The sequence below is a fragment of the Macrobrachium rosenbergii genome, chromosome 3 (genome assembly GCF_040412425.1).
Source record: "Macrobrachium rosenbergii isolate ZJJX-2024 chromosome 3, ASM4041242v1, whole genome shotgun sequence".
Taxonomy (NCBI): Eukaryota; Metazoa; Arthropoda; class Malacostraca; order Decapoda; family Palaemonidae; genus Macrobrachium; species Macrobrachium rosenbergii.
The window spans coordinates 12,951,198-12,970,618 of NC_089743.1; the positions used below are offsets into that span (position 1 = coordinate 12,951,198).

Here is a 19,421-nt window from a genome sequence, read left to right on the forward strand (position 1 = left end):
GAGAGAGAGAGAGAAGCTAAGCTTTCTGACTCTTTGTACGCCACTATCTAAAAAACCCATCTTACCACCAACATTCGATTTGTAGTTCACACCAACCTTGTCTCATAAAACTGTATATATAGAGTTGTCTGACGCTTTACAACGAAGTCTCGGTGCTTGCAAATGAATGAGGTAAATGTGCAACAAACAATGACTTCGCAGGCATGGTAATTGCTAGCAAAGGTGATGGTTCAATTAGCTGCAGCCATTGTCTTGGTGTCGCAAGCCGTCATGGCTAGGCTTTTCTCCTGCTTGTATTCATTAAAATATCACCTCGATTCCCTTGACAGCAAATGGAAATTTCTGACCCATCTCTTTCAGCACTGCAGAGTTAAATGGACCTTCATCCAATTTTTCTCAAAATGGATAATTTGTAAAGTAATTCTGACTAAAGAGACAAAGAGAGCTAATCGAATTATTTTCTTGGAAAACTTTTATAATTACCAGAGAGATATCAGCCCAGTTACTGACTGCAATAATTCAGTAGAGTATATACATCATTTGCCCGGAGTTGAAAACTATTTTATTAAACCTCACAATCCTAATCATGAACCGTTTCGTATTTCTGTATGTATTTTTAGAACGACTGAAGGCATTTTGGAATGACTATTGCTGTCTGTGCAACAATGATATAATAAGTCCAGTTTTAGACTGGGAGGCCAGTCATACAGGAATGCCCTCGAGTCATGCTTTTTACAAGCAATATTTCCAGAAACCTTTCACGTGCGCTGTCAGATTGAAGAGAAAACGTTTGTCATTTTTTGTACTTTATCATAAAAATTCAAAGTTATGCTGATTATTTAACTATTCAACAGACGAATCCATACAAGGAAATTGGAAGGAACTGAAAGATTTAAGTTACAAGAGCATGGTAAAATATTATGCAAGCTAAAAGTGACAGAAACTGAACTGGTGTAAAAGACTCTACGGCCTCCTGACTAGTTAAAAAGCATGCCCTGAGACTACAAGTGATACTAGGATAAATATGTTGGATCTGATGTTATGTTATGGATTTAGGCTGCCAAGCAAAGCACTGGGGCGTTTTCGACCATCCAGCGCTAAGACAGTGAAAAGAGGAAGTTGGAATGAAACTGGACAAGATAATGAGATCCAGAACATAAAACAGACGAGGTTCAAGGACCTAATGGTGGAACTGACAGAAACACCACAGCTACACTAAGAAGTAATAGTTAGAGAGGTTGGACAGCAAGACAAAAGGAATTGGGAATAGAGGTAAGTAAAGGGCTAAAAAGTAGGTGCAGCTAGGGGCCAAAGGAATGCTGCACCTACAGTGCACCACGCGGGTTGCACTGATGGCACTAGCTTCCTATGGAGGTCAAGATCTTTGAAATATTACATCACATGGATTCACTGATTTTATGCATTAGATCCGAAATATCTCTGAGACTTGAGGCTTATTCTTTTGATGTCATTACCACCTGAAGCAGTCATATATTATATAAAAGAGGGGACCTGCATTGCGAATTTGTAAAATTTTGCAGGCACTTGCCACACCACCAGATCCCACTTTTACTATAAAAATATAAGCAAGGCCCAAAATGCACAGGTCAGTTTCTGTTTCTTTTCAATTACACCTTAGCTGAGTAATTCAGCTCCCAATTTCCATACTCCTCCTTTACAAAGCCAGTATATCAAGCCCATAAACTGTGTGCTGAGGTTATAAATGTATAGCAGAAACTTACAATGTTTTCTTTTGTCTAATATTCCTTTCCCTATTACTATCACCAATTATAGTGTCAGGCTTAGTTAATCAACATAAACGTTTCTCATACATAAAATGAATGAAGATTTAAAAGTACATCTGGCCAAACTACCTGCCAATTGTAGAGATCATTACTTGTTAGTATCCTTAGGGGATGGTTAATTTGGAAAGAAGTGAATAAAACTGCCACAGGACTAAGGCTGACTTCTTGCTCAAGGGCCTGGGTTCCCATATATTTTTTTAATGCTATGATAATATTAGAAGTTTCCAGATGCTTATTTAATGCTACCATGCTAGTTACATAATGTTGTAGAAAGGAGGTGTTCTAATCCTGAGTTGACTTGAAATGAATTAACCTGTAATCTTGCTGAGGTTTCACCTAGGGCTCTGTGTTATAGCCGTGGCCTAGGTCACCAGTGTCTGCTTATAACAGGAAATGAATCTACATTATTTTTATCTTAGGGATATCAAAGACCACCATTTCTCAAAGAAAACTTCAAAGAAAACAAAATAGAATACCTGATGCCTATGGCAGGACAGAATGAAGGAATGCTTTACAGAGCATTAAATCAAATATTTTGGGTTTGCATGCTGAACTAGTATAATGATATGTCAAACATTAGCACAGGCCTTAACAGCTTGTGCCCTACTCACATGCCTAGGCTACCACATGCAATGATTTTAGACAAAATTGCCTTAAACCCATAAAATGTAACTTACTAGTATAACTTTCTGGCACAAAATGTTCAAGACGTAAGTTACTACATGTTGTGGTAACCATTACAATATTTACAGAATTCTAATGTTTTGAAAAAAAAAAAAAAAAAAAAAAAAAAAAAAAGGGGGGGGTTGCAGTTAACCTACACAAACAAAGCTTAAAATTCAAAATTTTGGCTATACCTAGACTATCACCACTACAAATACAGTATATCACATGTTCAGTAAGGGTTAATGTATTGCAAATTAATTCCCTGTCAAAAATATGAAACAAATATGTTGGCTGCTTGGTTATTTTATGTTGTTTGAATATCTGCCCATAACTGTTGGGGCAAACAACACATATTTGTGGTTCACTAACATTACATCTAACATTACTGTATTACAATGGGAACCTGAGATTTAATGGGAAAAAACTAATGAGTGAACACAGCCAACAGCAATACTACAGAAGAATAAAACAAGCATATAAGGACTTGGTAACCAAAGTTACTTTAAAGAAGAATAAAACATGGAGAGAGAAAAGGGTAAGATCCAAAAAATGGTAAGACAAAGAGATAAAGGCTATTGTAAGATAGGCAACCTACCCTAACCTAACCTAAAGTCTGGAGCAGTGCCCTACTTGAACTTCAGCCCTCTATAACCCCCCACCCTACACAATGGCCAAAAGTATATTAATGCCATTTGCACTGATACATCCTAACCTAACTTGAACTGAGGAACAGTATCTTATGTGGCCATGGGGCTTCCACACTGGGACCTTTGCTTAACCTTGCATTCATTAGCAATTCAGGTCTTTACCATTCTATAGTGATACCATTCGCAAACACAAGACAACTCGCCTAAAACAATATTTCAGGTTTGCTTTTGTTCACAATTGCCGAAAATGAACTACTGTATTGTACAAAAATTTTACATCAAACTTTTTATGTCTTTCTATTTCTGATAAAAAAAAAAAAATGCTGTCTCTGGCAGCTTTACAAGAACAAAGACATCATCCGTCTTTAGGTCACCATGATAATCACATCACTAAAGGTATAGCCGCAAAGTCCAGGTTTGGATTGACCACCATAAGATTAATTTCTCATTTGACACATAACTGGCTGAATTTAAGTCACGCCATTACAGGTGGTGAACAAATGATAAAGCTTTGAAGTCGGTAAGCAACATCAATACAAAATGGTGACCAGACCTTTGTGAGCAGAGTGAAGCTGAGACTTTGTGCTAGTGTTATTACTGAGCCTTCTTACAATGTACATGCCTCACATACCAGCAACTTGCCCTCTAAATCCTATTTGGTAAATTAATGTCATTCATCCATCAGTGCTATTTCATTTTACCTACTAAGATATTAATCTATATTAACTATAGCAAAATCCATGGCCATTTGCAGCTAAGCCATGCCTACTGCACGCCAGTGATTGGCTAGCTCTCGAAAGGGGAACGACGTCACACCTAGTTAACGATTCAAATGATTATCAGTATGGATTTGACTCAGTTCAGTAATGTTGAGCTCCATGACGACATCACAGATTTGAGCTCCCCGAGTTGTGACATATGCAACTGATATCTCTGATAAAAGATATATTAAGTTATATATCATTATGAGGATCTTGGATCATTTTGTCTATGCATCTTTTTTTTTTTTTTGGTCATGCACAGCCTAAATACACAAGCATCTTGCTTTTTTTTTTTTTCTTTTAAATTGGTGCTAGCCTACATAAGCAATTCCACATAGACCACAATAATTGAAATGAAGCATAGACTTATGCAGCCAGATCCGATATTAGGGTACAGATTCAATTCCTCATGCTCATGCATGTCATATATGTTAATATCATTGGGAGATTAGACCTACAGTACATATCAAATCCTTAAATTCTGAGGCAATGGCAGGGCATAGGCCTACACATCAAATTCTTACATTTTGAGACAAAGACTGGGCATAGGCCTACACGTCAATTTCTTATATTTTGAGGCAATGACGGGCATAGGCCTACACGTCAATTTCTCATATTTTGTGGCAATAACTGGGCATAGGCCTACACATGAAATTTTTATACTATTTTCGGACAGACAGGGCATAGGCCTACACGTCAATTTCTCATCATTTTAGGGCAACGACAGGGCATGGGTCTACACGTCAGTTTCTTATTGTAAATAGTTTTCTACCTTATGTTGGAAACAGAGTAGCTTTTAATATTGTAGTTTCAACTCTACGATATATAATGTATATGCATACAGTGGAATGTACACGTATAAGCACGTGCATATCCACATACATGCGTGCATGTGTGGATGGCCATAGTAAATGTAACGCCACTTATACCACAGAGAATAAAAGTAAAACTTGTGGGCATGTAGCCGATGCCACACACAGACCAATCATAGGGCTGTCTCAACCTTACACACAACTACCAAACTGCTCTCAATGAATTATACTGAAAATATATTTACAAATGGGATGGCAAATTATATTACTGTGATGAGCAAATATAAGGCTGCTGTAGCATTTCTATGAAAATGAAGGCTATGGTAGGAAGGTATCATCATATACTTGAAGAAATAAGAAAAAAAAATAAGTAATAGCTGAAAAAGTTATGTATGAGATGATCCAAACCAGTCTGCGAGTAGCCCACGAATCACTTGATTTTGAGGGCATGATTGTATATTACCCTGTTGGACAAAAGGGTACATAAGCCAGTAAATTCATTCTGTGTGTGTGTGTGTGTGTGTGTGTGTGTGTGTGTGTGTGTGTGTGTGTGTGTGTGTGTGTGTGTGTGTGTGTGTGTGTGTGTGTTGTTGTTAGGAGATTCTAGCGTAGGGTACATTCATAAAGATCTCGATTACTTTTAATTAAATCAAATTACTAAATTTCAATTAACAATAGTAGGCAGATAATTCGTCACACCAGTATGTGGCGAATAGGTCTATATTTATTCTGCAATGTAAGGTTAAAATATGAAATTTTTTCGAAGACACTACAGGCACCATAACAGCAGCAACAAAAACAAGAATAACCACAACAAGAACCACAATAAAAGACTGAATATACGGTAGCCCTATAATCCAAACGTGGTGATCGTGCGGGTAGGACGTGTCTGTGAAGTGGTGTGTGTAAAAGTGCCTGACTTGCAAGATGTTCAAAGGGAATACGAAGAGGAGGAAGGAAAACGAGAAAATAAGTACCGTAGAAATTAAATCAAGTAAAGGGGAGATCAAACTATCATATGAACATTATCTCATAATTATCGAAGCAGCACGTAAAGATGGAACTAATTTATAAAGAAAATACTGGAGAAGGATGAGTCAACCCAAATCGAGAGAGAGTCAGCAAACTGCGGACATTGCTCTGGAGAAGTTGATGATGAAGGAACTTGCTGTGAAATGTGTGACACATGGTTTCATTATGAATGCTCGGGTGTAGAGGCCAGGTACACATCCATACTTCGTAGTTATAACATATTGTACATCTGTAATAACTGCAAAAGGCCTGAACAAAAACACACAAAAAACTAATTGAAGATGGACTTGAAGAAATAAAAGAAAACACAGAGATATCAGCAAAATTGATTAAGGGTTCGGCTCAGAAAACTAGTGACGTAATGATCAACATACATGAAATCCAAAACAAAACTGACACTGTTGATCAAGATGTAAAGACCATGACAAACATGGATAAAACTTATGCTGAATCACTAACGACAAATAAAGTGCTTCTGATCAAATCTACAAACGAAGAGAGCACAGCAGCAAATAAAAAGAGACAAATTATGAGTAAAATAACGGCGCCAGTTGAACAGGTTAAACAACAAGAGATGGACCCTTATTTGTAAGATTTCCAGACAGGAAAAACTTAGAAAAGGCAAAAATGGAGATTCAGGAAATCAGCAATATATCAGTAAATAAGAAGGGTAAACTTAAACCAAACATAATAGCAGTCTATGTCCCGAAGGATGAAGATGACATTGTCGATAACATTGTGAAGAAAAATCCATGGATAGGTAGCATCATTTCTGAAAATGACGACCTGAAAATTGTAAAGGAAATGATAGCCAAAGATGACAAATATAAACACTGTATTATCAAATGCACACAACAAATACGAAAGGCTATCTATGATAGAGGAGACAACTTATGTACACTGTATAGCCGTTGCAAAGTATTCGACTGTTGCGTGCCCTATCAGTGCTATAAATGTCAGGAATTTGGTCACAGCGCAGCAAATTGTAGAAATGACCAGTCTTGCCCTAGATGTGGTGAAAATCACAAAACAAATTAATGTGCTAGCAACATCTTCAAAATGCAAAAATTGTGTAAAGAAAGGTCATAGTGGTAGGCTACACACAAAAACATATGATGGCAATAAGTGCACAGTATATAAAGAATATGTGTCACAGGTGAAAAATAATACGGATCATGGCTTTGGCTAATAATCTATGCAATTTAATACGAAGAAAGCAAATAAAAAAAGGAACTAAAGACTCTCCTATCCTGCAGGAGCTACGATACTGACGAGAGAACAATGAAAGACAATAAAATATATATAAGAAGCACTTTATTTTGAAAACGTACAAGGGCCCGCTGGAGAGGGAATTATCCCTGCAGAGGGCTGTACATAACACCAAACAAAATGAAAGTGAAGTAAACAGACAGAAAGACATAAGACATTATAGATCTACGTTATTTTTTATGATCCTGTTATTTCGAAAGGAGAAAGTGTCCTTAAGAAAATTCTCAGCAAATTATATCTAGTACAGTATGGCTCGTATAGCCTACCATACCGTAACTTACTAAACGTAAGCATATTCTGATTTTGTGGAGTGCAGTCACTGCTTGTCGCCCCACCGAATGTGAAAACGATCGCAATGAAATCGATTTTATGACTTAAAATGTAGTAAAATTTCCAAAACTCAATATGAAATACCAGTCTGCACAGCCCAGAAAGTCTTTGCGTTTAAATCTAGAATGGTGAACAAGCCTGACAATATCAGACGGTGATTATTACTGTCCTGTAATTCGAGCGCACCGATTCAAACGCAGACATTCCCTGTTCCACCTCCGTATTCGGGTGAATCTCATTTGCGAAAAACATTGCAGCATCGCAGAACACTCCTCACTTCAATCATGTTTTCTTATTTTTTTTTTTCTTTTTACCATTTTTTGTTAGACGTGTAGTAAGATTTTACTTCAGGGGGTAATATAACGTTTCCTTTTGATAATCAGCAGAAAGTATTTTAGTTCGGTAAAACAACCACTGCAAAACAAATGAAGATGAAAAGAACCAGAGATTAACCAACTTTACGAAACCATTGTCAACCAATCAGCTTCACGGAATGATCGTGATGTAATAAGCGGGCGGGGCTTAGCTGCAGAGCACGGTGGATTTTGCTATATACGTAAATTCTTTTCCAAGCACACTGGACCCAAACGTTTCTCCAAATGAAGAAAAATAACTGATTTTTGACAATTCCTTACCTATATACCTTACAATTACATGGGATCAAAGTGAGGGAACAGGATTTCTGGGTGGATGAAAATCAAAAAGAAATGTGAATTACACCTGCAGGAATGGAAAAAACATGCAAAAAAAAAAAAAAAAAGTGGCAGCAAGAAAGATACTGGATATGGTTAATTTGTAAAATCAGTAACGACGAATGGGAGAAAAATCTAGAAAAAAAATGCAGGAACATGTGGCAAACATACTGGTGGAAATAAATTAACCCAGGACTCCTCTCATACCTTACTTGGGGAACTCCAAACCTTAACCTCTGCACAAAGAAAATGTCTTTGGTACTTCAACAGGCATATCATAACTAACCTAACCTAACCTAATGTGGGATTCACTGTCCTAACCTGCTAAGACAGGCTTTGCCATAATAATCCACCCTTAACCTCTGTAAAAAAAAAAAAAAAAAAATTAATGTGGTAAGACACCCATACTGATGATCCTGAGCTCATCTCCTCTAACCTAACCTACAGCGCTACATCCTACCTATTTGACCAACCTACTTTAAAAATTTTTACAAATTTCAAATAATCATGTGTATTTCTTTTGAAATTAGTAACAAAGTTAGTAAAGGAGGCTTACTAATCACCTGTACTTTTCATTTTCAAAAATGGCTCTTCTGGAAAATATTAACCCCAACATGGGTGTAAATTTCATGATATCCATCGGTTTTTATATTAACAGATGGCATTCAAGTCTTTTGGAGGTTAAAGGTAGCCAAGGAAATTTATTTCAATCTAAGTACATTATTACCTCATTTAAATTAAAAACAACTCTATTTCTTTTCTCTACTTTCTTTCTTTAAATCTTCAGCTGGAAACTCTAGCCACATTCAACAGATTAAAAATCAAAAGCACTGAAAAGGGAAATCAGCCTGCACATAGATACAAGGTATAGGAAAAAATAAATAAATATTATGGAATATAAAACAAACCAAATACTGTACACCCGAATTCTAGAGACATCAGCAGAAAGCAGAGTGAATTTGCTCCTCACTTAAAACCTTTGGATATCAGAAGAATCCACAACTGCACTGCACAAACTATTTCACATTTTACCTGTAACAAAGTTAAAACTCCTAGCAAACTGAGTAGTACTAAACCAGATAGTAGAAAACACTGTCTGCAGCAGCTGCCTGCCTAGTGTTAAGAGCAAAAACAGCTAAGTCAGGTACAGAAGAGTGCAGAGGATGTTTGTCATTGTAATACTTTTTATGCAACCAACATAATGAACTCACTTTACATCTATGCAACAAGTCAACATTATGGGTTGGCAAAATAAACTTGACAGATGACATAACTCTACCTAAGGGTTTGAGATGAGAGGCAGTACCATAAGACCACACGAGAGCAGTACTCCGAAAAAAAAAAAAAGGAAGATGATACAATAATAGCTTCACACTGAAACATCTGAAAACATTTCCAAAAGATACCAATTTTTTGAGAAACAAAAAAGCAACATTATGTATATGCTTCTCAAAGGTTAATTTCTTATCAAAAGTTACACCTAAAATCTTAAAAGTCAATGACATCTAAAACCATACCATTTAAATGTCAACCACGATGCAAAGGCAAAAGTGTTCTCGATAGGCTAACTATCATATTTTGAGTTTTAGAAGGGTTAAGCTTCATGCCCCAAAACCAACTCCACTCAGGAATATGTACCAGACCTCTATTCAAGGATTCTGCAACCACAGAACTAAAGCACAAAGAAGGAGCAACAGATAAAAGAGTAACAACATAGGCATAAGCAAGCAGTTTGTTCTCCAGGTCCTGCCAATTTCCAGAAATTTAACTATGAAATCTGTCCATTTACAACCAAGAATCAGCAAGGTAGGAAAAGAGGAAAATAGAATAGAATATAATATTGCATTTTAAGGCCAAGCACTGGACCTATGAGGTCATTCAGTGCCGAAAAGAAAATTGAGAGTAGAATGGTTTGACAGGTGTAGCTGCAGGAAAACCTCGCAGTTGCACTATGAAACAATTGTTTGGAGAGGGTGGATAACAAGATGGAAGAAAGAGAATTTGAATGGAGGTACAGTACTATGAAAGAAACAGAGGTTTCAGTTAGGGGAGGAAGGGACGCTGCAAAGAACCGAAGTAATGCCTACAGTGCACCAAGTGATATGCACTGACGGCACTAACCCCCCTAAGGGAGGGAAAGAAAGGAAACATCTGAAATATGAGTAAAATTTGGAGAAAAGGCAAAATCAAAGTGTTCTCAAACACTGTGCTGTATCTTTAGAGGATACTTCCACTTGATTATTGGTGACATTTTTCCAAACTGACCAATCAGTCATTTTTTTCAAACTGTCCAATGTACAATGGCAGGATTGTGAAAGCCAGTCATAGAAATAAAAAAAGTACTTGGAGATGTGTAAAGCTTTGAAAACAAAATAGAATACCCAGGAAGAAGATTAATTTACATGTAGACTATGATTTTCAGAATTTGGAAGTGATTTTCCCGAAAAAGAAAGAATACAGTCTGGGGGTGTGTGTATATGTGCAGGTTCAAGAAATGATGATTTAAAAATTAAGTGATTTGAAAGTGAAATAGAGGTCTTCTGACAGTTTTCTCTTTATATGATTTCCATCAGAAATAGTTTACTTATTATACACTCCCACAGTCTAACAATTATAATAGAGTGGGGTAAAAAAAGTTAGGTGGGTATGTGGGGTAAAAACAGTGACCCCCCAGTTTTTTTATCCGAAGACTCAGCACTTTCCCAAAGTATATCATCTTGCACTCTATTATCATACGAAGGCTGTGTGCAAAAACAGAGGCTATAGGTATAACAGAGAATTAATAGTGAATATTTTAAGTCAAAACAAAAAGGTCTCATTACAAAAAAGATTTTGGATATTTTTTTCAAGCGAATGCCATGCTTCATATATAGCTAGGATTCCTTTGCAACTCAGGGATCTTATTAACAAGATGTGAAATTCTTCAATTAATTTAAGTAGCTTTTTCAGATTATTATGGCTATGACACAGTGAGGGGGATTTTTTTTACCCCATTTTGTCCCTATGCAATGGGGTAAAAACAGTGCCTCACTTTAATTACCCCACAAGGGCATTCTTTTTACCCCACCTACTTTATGTAGCATTCTCTCTCATTAAACCCATTTTCTGTACATATATCAATCCTATTTTCTATATCTGCCATGCTTTGTTTACATTCTAGAGAATTCTCTTGCATGTTTTAGTGTAAATCAGTAAGGAGAAATTAGCCATGCCTCGTGTTTACAAGCCTACTGTACTCCCAAACTCTACACTGATGCAAGCATTACTGCTGCTATTTCAGAAGCTGAACAAGGAGCACATTAAAACTACAGCTAAAAAATATTTCTTGTCCCCAACAATGCTCTCACAGCGTATCAAGAAGACTAGAGAAAGCATGCCTCTCCAGAAACAAGGAAGAAGTACATGGTTGAATCGTGAGTTAGAAGAAAAGTTTGCAATGTACCTACAGCATATGTCAGAAATGGGACTAGCACCAACTAAAGATGAACTTACAGGTATCATTTTACATTATTTAACTGTAAATGAAATGAATGATGTATTCAAGGGCAATAAACCTGCAAAGAAAAGTCGAATTAGCATGCATGCCAAAATTATTACACACACTGACTTTATTAAGGTGGAAAAAGCTAAGCAGCAGTCTAAGAAGAAGCCTACCAAAAGGAAAATTATTGAGGACTCTGACTCAGAGCTAGATGAGCCCTATGCAGAGATTTCAAGTTCAGAAACAGAATTTGATGAGTCCAAGCTTGTTGAATCAGAACTTGACGAATCTAATGTGGATACCCTATCACTTATTATGAAGAGGTCACTGATTCATGAAAACCTAGCAGCAAGGCTTCCTCATTATGCAGATATTCAGCTAGATGAGTTTTATGGAGTTTACTGGGAAAAGATCCACTATTGGGGGAAAGTGCTTGACATTTTGGAGGATGAAAATCCCCCAATTAAAGTGCAAGCAAAATTCATGTCGCGTAAAGCTGTTTCAAGTGACAATAAACAAGTGAGGTGGGGATGGCCTCCAAAAGAGGACACTGCAATAGTCAGAGTGAGGGCTTTGTTTGTTGGACCTGCAACACCAATTCTTGATTTGGATATAAAAGGGAAACAGTGGTATCGATTTGAAGAAGAAAATGAGGCAGTTCAAAGATACAATATAATTAAAAGACAAGGGTTTCCCTCGCCGAAGAAAATGAGAAATGTATAAAGAGAAGATCAGAGATTATTTGCATTTGCTCTTTCAGATTATAACAAGCTATGTTTTGTCATTAGTCAAGGATCCATTTTTCTTTTCTTTAGTTCTCTTATTTGTTTGTGATACAGGCCTCATATCCATATTTTTTTACGCTAAGGAGTGCACTTTTCTTTCCAGAAATTTATGTGAACATTATCTTTCCTTATTTCATGTTTAATAGCCTATTTCTACAATGCTTAGGCTATGGATTAGCCTTAAATGAGGACTAACTTTTTTTTACCCCATCATGGCACTTTTTTTACCCCACGTGGAGGGGAAGAAAAGTTTCTATATTTTTTTAATTTTTGGAAGAACCATAAGATTTATTTCTCTCTTTACTTTTGCATATTGTGAGTCAGTGGCTACAGTTTCTATACCACACATCCAATGTTCAAAATATAATTAAATACAATTAATATTTTCAACTTTGTGGAAAATCACTTTTTTTACCCCACTTTACTATATTGGAGAACACAGTCTTATGGTCAGCTGACATTTGAGGGGGGGAAAAAGTTAAGTATACTTTAGTTTAACCAGACCACTGAGCTGATTAACAGGAAAAAGAGGAAGAGGTAGAAAGAGGATACTGAACAGCCAGGTAAGTAATGAAGTGAATGGATTTACTCTTGGTTTATGGTACTCTAAGTCTGGTTAGGGTAGGAGAAAGGGGGTTCTAGTTTTGCATTCCTATAGGACATTGCATCTCAAGTCAGGTTAGGTTATGGTAGGTTAGCATAAGTTGTAGCCCTTTATTTTCCTTTTAGGGGAAGAGGTAGAAAGAGGATACTGAACAGCCAGGTAAATAATGAAGTGAATGGATTTACTCTTGATTTATGGTACTCTAAGTCTGGTTAGGGTAGGAGAAAGGGGGTTCTAGTTTTGCATTCCTATAGGACATTGCATCTCAAGTCAGGTTAGGTTATGGTAGGTTAGCATAAGTTGTAGCCCTTTATTTTCCTTTTAGGTTGGTTTAGGTTAGGTTAGGTTAGGTTAGGTTGTGGAGTTTACTTCCCACTCAGGATGGACCTGGTACTCTTGGCTAAGTTTAGGAAAGCTAGGGTAGCATGCTTCCCTGCACGTCATAGTTCATGTATTTCAGCAACCAAAAACTCCAGTTTCCTGCTTTGGGCCCCTTATGGCGTGTGTGTAATGGGTATCTACCTGTTTCAAAGCAAAATGTCAAAACTGTCAAAATCACATAAAAAAGCAAAAACATATATTTTACCTTTTTACTTTATTATAGTTTTAAAAACAATGGTATTATTTTACTATAATACCAGTCCTCACTATTGGAGTTTTATGCTTCACCCATAAATCTCCTTAAGATGAATATAATGCTAAAACATGATCGCAAATTTACTTTTAAAGTACTGATGAATGTTGTTCCCCACTTGGATTGAAGTTCTTTGTTTCAATGGCCAAATGCCTGGGGCTCCCAGTCACATGATGTTTGTCCTAGTGTATTTTAGTTAGCGTACTATGACATCTTTTGTTATGTGGGTATGTCAACAATGCCAAAACCTGAGTGGTACCTTTGTTTTAAATTTTAACAATCAATTAGGTAAAACAAGCTTCAGTTCTTAGTTATGGTTCCTTTGGTGCAGACATGCAACTCTTGTTCACTGAAATATTTTTGCTGATTTGAAATTTAATTTTTAGTGCATTTTGAACATATCTGACATTCATTATCAGTACAAATTTGTACTTTAAAGATACTGGAATTGGTGGACCACAAGGGGACACCAGGATTTCTGGGTGGGAAAACACAAAATGAGTGAAATAACAAGGATGTATTCTGACATCCCAACAGTACCCTACTTCTGCTAGTTCCAATTCTGATAAAGGTTAGGCAAGGTTAACTGAATGTTGGTCACTGGTAACTTTTTACTTCATACCATACATACTAATTTTCTGGAGTGGAAAATGTGATTTTCTTATAATTCAGTGGTTTTGAATGTTTCTGACATTCATTTTGGTACTAAAATTAGTAAGCTAAGCCTAGTTTTAATGGTAATGGACCCCTCTTATATCCTATAATTATGGTCACCACCATGAGAAACCTGGGAATTTGGATGGGGAAAATACAAAAAGTGAAATACAAATAGGCATTTTAACATCCCCATGATACTTCTGCAAGTTCTGATTGGGATTAAAGCAAAGTTTATTGAAGGTTTTAAAAGAGATATCATGCACTAAGTAAGGACTAGGTAACCTAAGTTATTTTAGTCAGGGGACAGGTAAGGACCTAGAGCCTTAGCATTGGTGAGGTTAGGAGGGGTCCTGATAGGGCAAAGCCCCGACTAATTAAGGACCCAGTACTCTAAGCTAGATTAGGCTAAGAATGGTTAGTTTGGACAAAGCCATAAATTCAAAGTGCCCTAGGTTAATTGGGAGGTCCAGGGGGTGAAGACCCCTTGATCAAGTAAGATCCCACATCTTAGGCTAGATTAAATGTGGTTAGGTAGGTATGGTTCCTATTTCAATTTATAGTACCCTACAGGTTAGGTGGGGAGGGAGGGGTAGCAGGTAAGGACCCAGTGCCCTTGGTTATGTTTACATGCATACCAGTATTTCAAACATTTCTGTGTTTTCACCCACCCAAAAAAACCCATTGTTTACTGCTGGCCCCCAAAAGGGTAGAATGTAAGAGGGGTCCAGTTCGAAAACCATTCATTTGCTAACAAAATGAACATCAGAAACATTCAAAGCACATGTCAAAACATTGGAAAATCATATTTTCAAGGCAAGAACATGATTATGGTTTAAAGAAGAAGGTAGATCTAAGTAGTAGCTCCGCGGCAGCGATTTCCTTCTAACTTGATTTTTTCTAGTTTTGTGGTTGCTAACTATGGATTTATCTTCAATTTTTGTCGCACAAATGTAATTAACCTGTAATTAACCCCTGAATTCCATCCAACAAGGGGTTTCCATACGCGATCTTCACAAGACATAGCACAGGTACATCTGTTTGGAACAGTTCATATCCTGTCTGGCAAGTGCAATAACTTGTTAACATATGGATCGCCCCCCGGGCCAGTACTAAACACAGCGAAGGGGCATTCCATCCTCCCGATGCCAGTACTAAACAGAGCGAAATGCATTTAGCTCCCTCCTGTTGGCGAATGGATCCATCTCGTTTTTCCCTTCCAGAGGGCGCCTACCAGCGTAAACGTCCACTCCATTTCTGTGTTCTCCCCCACCCAAAACCCCAAATTTCCACAGCCCCCCTTTACTGTGAGTAAAGTTAGGGGGCAAATAATAGTTGGCCGACAACAAACAAACTCACTGCCAGTATCAGATGCCCTAAAAGTGTAGAAAAAAAACGTTTCCAAGGTAAAAACAGGCAAGGAGCTAGTACTTAGAATTACCAAAGAGGAAATTTAACAACTCAATTTCTACCAAAAGTAGAACTGGGACAAATATTTTCTCGTACATAATGACTGGATATCAGCCTTGATGCATTCATAGCCTATTGGGAAAAGTACTCAGCCCTAACTTTGAACTAGAATAGTAAATATCACACGAGCTCACTTCATGAGCATCGTATTTGGTCTACCACAGTACCTCATAAACCTAAAAGCTGTACGAACAGATCCAACGAAAATAAAGTTTTTGCATAGGACTAGCCTAGGCCTAACAAGGACGATGCAGAACATTTGCTGGCCGGATATGACAACAAAAAAAATTTTATATTTTGTTTCTTTGGCCCACTGAACTAAGCTAACTAAACGGAATGTTGTGATACTTCAGTCTCCACAATAGGCTTCCACAACATGAGAATACCACGGAAATGGGAAAAGCCAAAGCAAAAACTTACATAGAGAGTGCTGCCAATGACGACAGAAAGCCCATTCTAGCAATGTGCTTCCATTTTATTACACTAAAACCTTCTAAATGTCCCGCCGCACTTCATTAAAATGTCACCAGAAACATGGTTTCATTATCTATCAACAGCCCAACACACAAAAGAATAAAAACTACTGCCATATCACGTTCAACGTCGACGAGGGAGTTCTAACGTAACAGATTGTCGTTCACTCAAATCATAGGGACTGTCACACTAGCACAACAACTATGTCAGAAATCACGAACGAGTTTACTCCTGTAACTTTAAACTGAAACGCGGCAATTTAACACAGAAAAACAACAAATAATGTACCTAGTGTATCTTATTTCTGAGGGCATCATATCAATATAAAAATCTCTGTATTCTCCTCAGCGTTCCTACGAACATTACCCGTTGTCTCTCCTGAATTCATGGATAGGCTACCGCACAACAGATGAGGATAATAGGTAGCGAATTGTGTTAACCTGCTCATATTTTGGATACTTGTTATTAATAAAATATTTGAAGCCATTCTAGGTCAAAAGTGACAGATGAAAAAATCATCTAACAAGACCCTCTTTGTCTTAATTCATCAGCTTTGAGTCTACCAAATTAGAGTAGAAAATATTCACCGTAGACGTACTCTTTTCATATAAAAATACTGTAAAAAAATGTTTATAACGAACTGTTCTCATTTCTGACAAAAAACAGGTATGGAATACAATTTAATTTATTTGGGAAAGACAAGTAAGCAATTAAATATTATAAAAAAAATTCCACGTAAACATTCAGTTAGAACTGGTCAGAAGAATAACGTTCTATTTGAGCACCTTAGTGAAAATTTTCAATTAATTGATCGGTCCTAATTGTCTAACGTTACTAGAATTCTAAGAATCTGCATTAATACAGATAAGAAATGAAAATAACATTGATTAAAGTCAGTGTCTGCTTACGCTTGACCCCATTCTACTTAAGGTGTTAGAAGATTTAAAGACACCAAAGAAACTCAATAATCAGACTTCATGCCCTTAGCCTCTCTCTCTCTCTCTCTCTTATATATATATATATATATATATATATATATATATATATATATATATATATATATATATATATATATATATATATGTAGCGTATGAGCAGTCAAGATCGCAGAAGTGCCTAAAGAGGTGCTACAGTTAAGAAACTCGCTTATTAAATTGTATATAGTTAACAGCTACTTATATCCCAGCCATTTACTTATGGTAGTTAACTGTATAATTTCTTTAAGGAACAGCACTTGGCATTTATACAGTTAGCCTTGGTCACATCATGGGTGGAAAGCTTCATTTTACTGACAATTTCCTAAATAGCAGGAGCTGTGATTTACCAACATTACGGAAACAGACTGGACGATCTGTAAACAGCTGAAGGTAAGCCGAAGAAAATGTAATGCAACAAGTGCTTTGTCAATTCATCCGGCTTACTGAGTGATTGCATAAAAACGAAATGAAATTTTACAAATATTTGTACGAATTGTTAATTTATGTAAATATCTATTCTCAGGGTTGTGTTTCGGTTGAATAAAAGCATATGGAAAAGAGATTGTTGATTGCCCTTAAGCGCAACATATATATATATATATATATATATATATATATATATATATATATATATATATATATATATATATATTTGGAAGGGATGACAACTAAGATTATCCTCACAGTATTCAACGATTTGTAAAAGAGATGGAATATTTTTCTGGAAAACAGTAATGATGCTCAATTAGTAATGGTTGGTGTAACACCTGCTTTGCTCAGTATAGTCCTATAAATCTAACGGTCAGCTCTTTTATTAAAATTATATTGCATTAAGGTTACCAAACAGATATATTAATTATATAACTTTATCAACAATTAAGCTTTTAGCAACAATGTAAGTGGTGAAGAGCAATGATTGAAAATATCAGTATGGGAGCTGCTTTCCGCTGCTGGTAAACAAAAATACGGCAGTGAAGGCATTTATTTCCGCGATAAACTTAAGCAAGACGGAATGGCATGTTGCCAAATAATACGGTGCAAGGATGATGAGGTTCCAGGTTGCAAATAAATATTAACAGTCTGGAAAGTTTGAGTACTTACGAACTTTATAAATACAATAATTAATGAAATCATGGAAGCAAGATACTTTCCCTGGCGTCAAGTTCGATCTTTTAATGGAAATGTAGACGTTGAACTAGAATACACATTGAGACATTTACATATTATGTACACATGTAGACATGTTGTGGGACCTAGCAAAGAAAATACAATTAGGAAAAGATACCAAAAGAATGTAAAGAAAGATTTATTGTGCCTATCTATAAAGAGAAGGTTGACATCCAGGATTGTGCAAACTACAGAAGACTATGCCATGTCCCTTGATGAAGACTCTTCTAACAGAAGGTCTCTGTCAAAGCAGGCAAATAGTCGATATCTAGATCTATTTTTGCAGATGACTTGCTTCTGGCAATTCTGTTGGAAAAATCTAGAACACTGGCCGTACAGAGAGAAGGAACTTAGTCCCTTCAAGTATGATATGTCCCTTGATGAAAACTTCTAATAGAAGGTCTCTGTCAAAGTGGGCAAATAGTCGGATATCTAGATCTATTCTTGCAGACGTCTTCTTTCTGGTAACTATGTTGGAATAATCTAGAAGACTGGCTCTGCAGAAAGAAGGAACTCAGTTCCTTCAAGTATGCTATGTCCCCTGATGAAGACTCTTCTAATAGAAGATCTCTGTCAAAGCGGGCAAATAGTCGGATATCTAGATCTATTCTTGCAGATGTCTTCCTTCTGGTAATTCTGTTGGAATAATCTAGAACACTGGCTGTGCAAAAAGAAGGAACTCAGTTCCTTCAAGTATGCTGTGTCCCTTGATGAAGACTCTTCTAATAGAAGGTCTCTGTCAAAGCAGGAGAAGAGTTAGATATCTAGATCTATTCTTGCAGATGTTTTCCTTCTGGTAATTCTGTTGGAAAAATCTAGAACAATGGCTCTGCAGAAAAAATAAACTCATTTAGTTCAAGTATACTATGTTCCTTGATGAAGACTCTTCTAATAGAAGATATCTGTCAAAGCAGGCAAATAGTCGGATATCTAGATCTATTCTTGCAGATGTCTTCCTTTTGGTAATACTGTTGGAATAATCTAGAAGAGGGCTGTGCAGAAAGAAGGAACTTAGTTCCTTCAAGTATGTTATTTCCCTTGATGAAGACTCTTCTGTAAGATCTGTCAAAGCGGGCAAATAGTCGGATATCTACATCTATTCTTGCAGATGTCTTCCCTCTGGTAATTCTGTTGGAATAATCTACAAAACTGGCTGTGCAG

General features: G+C 36.7%; 1 protein-coding gene across 4 annotated transcripts in view; it reads right to left on the bottom strand.

The window, feature by feature from the left end:
* Window positions 1–16,270, bottom strand: part of LOC136852684 (latrophilin Cirl-like) — a 1,484,851-nt gene extending 1,468,581 nt beyond the window's left edge. The window contains exon 1 of one of the 4 annotated variants that reach the window (XM_067127658.1): window positions 16,063–16,270. In XM_067127658.1, coding sequence (XP_066983759.1) covers window positions 16,063–16,097 — 35 coding nt within the window. In that variant the 5' untranslated portion in view covers window positions 16,098–16,270. The remainder of the gene's footprint in view (window positions 1–16,062) is intronic. The other 3 variants (XM_067127633.1, XM_067127599.1, XM_067127652.1) reach the window with 3 other exon arrangements.
* Window positions 16,271–19,421: the final 3,151 nt, after the last annotated feature.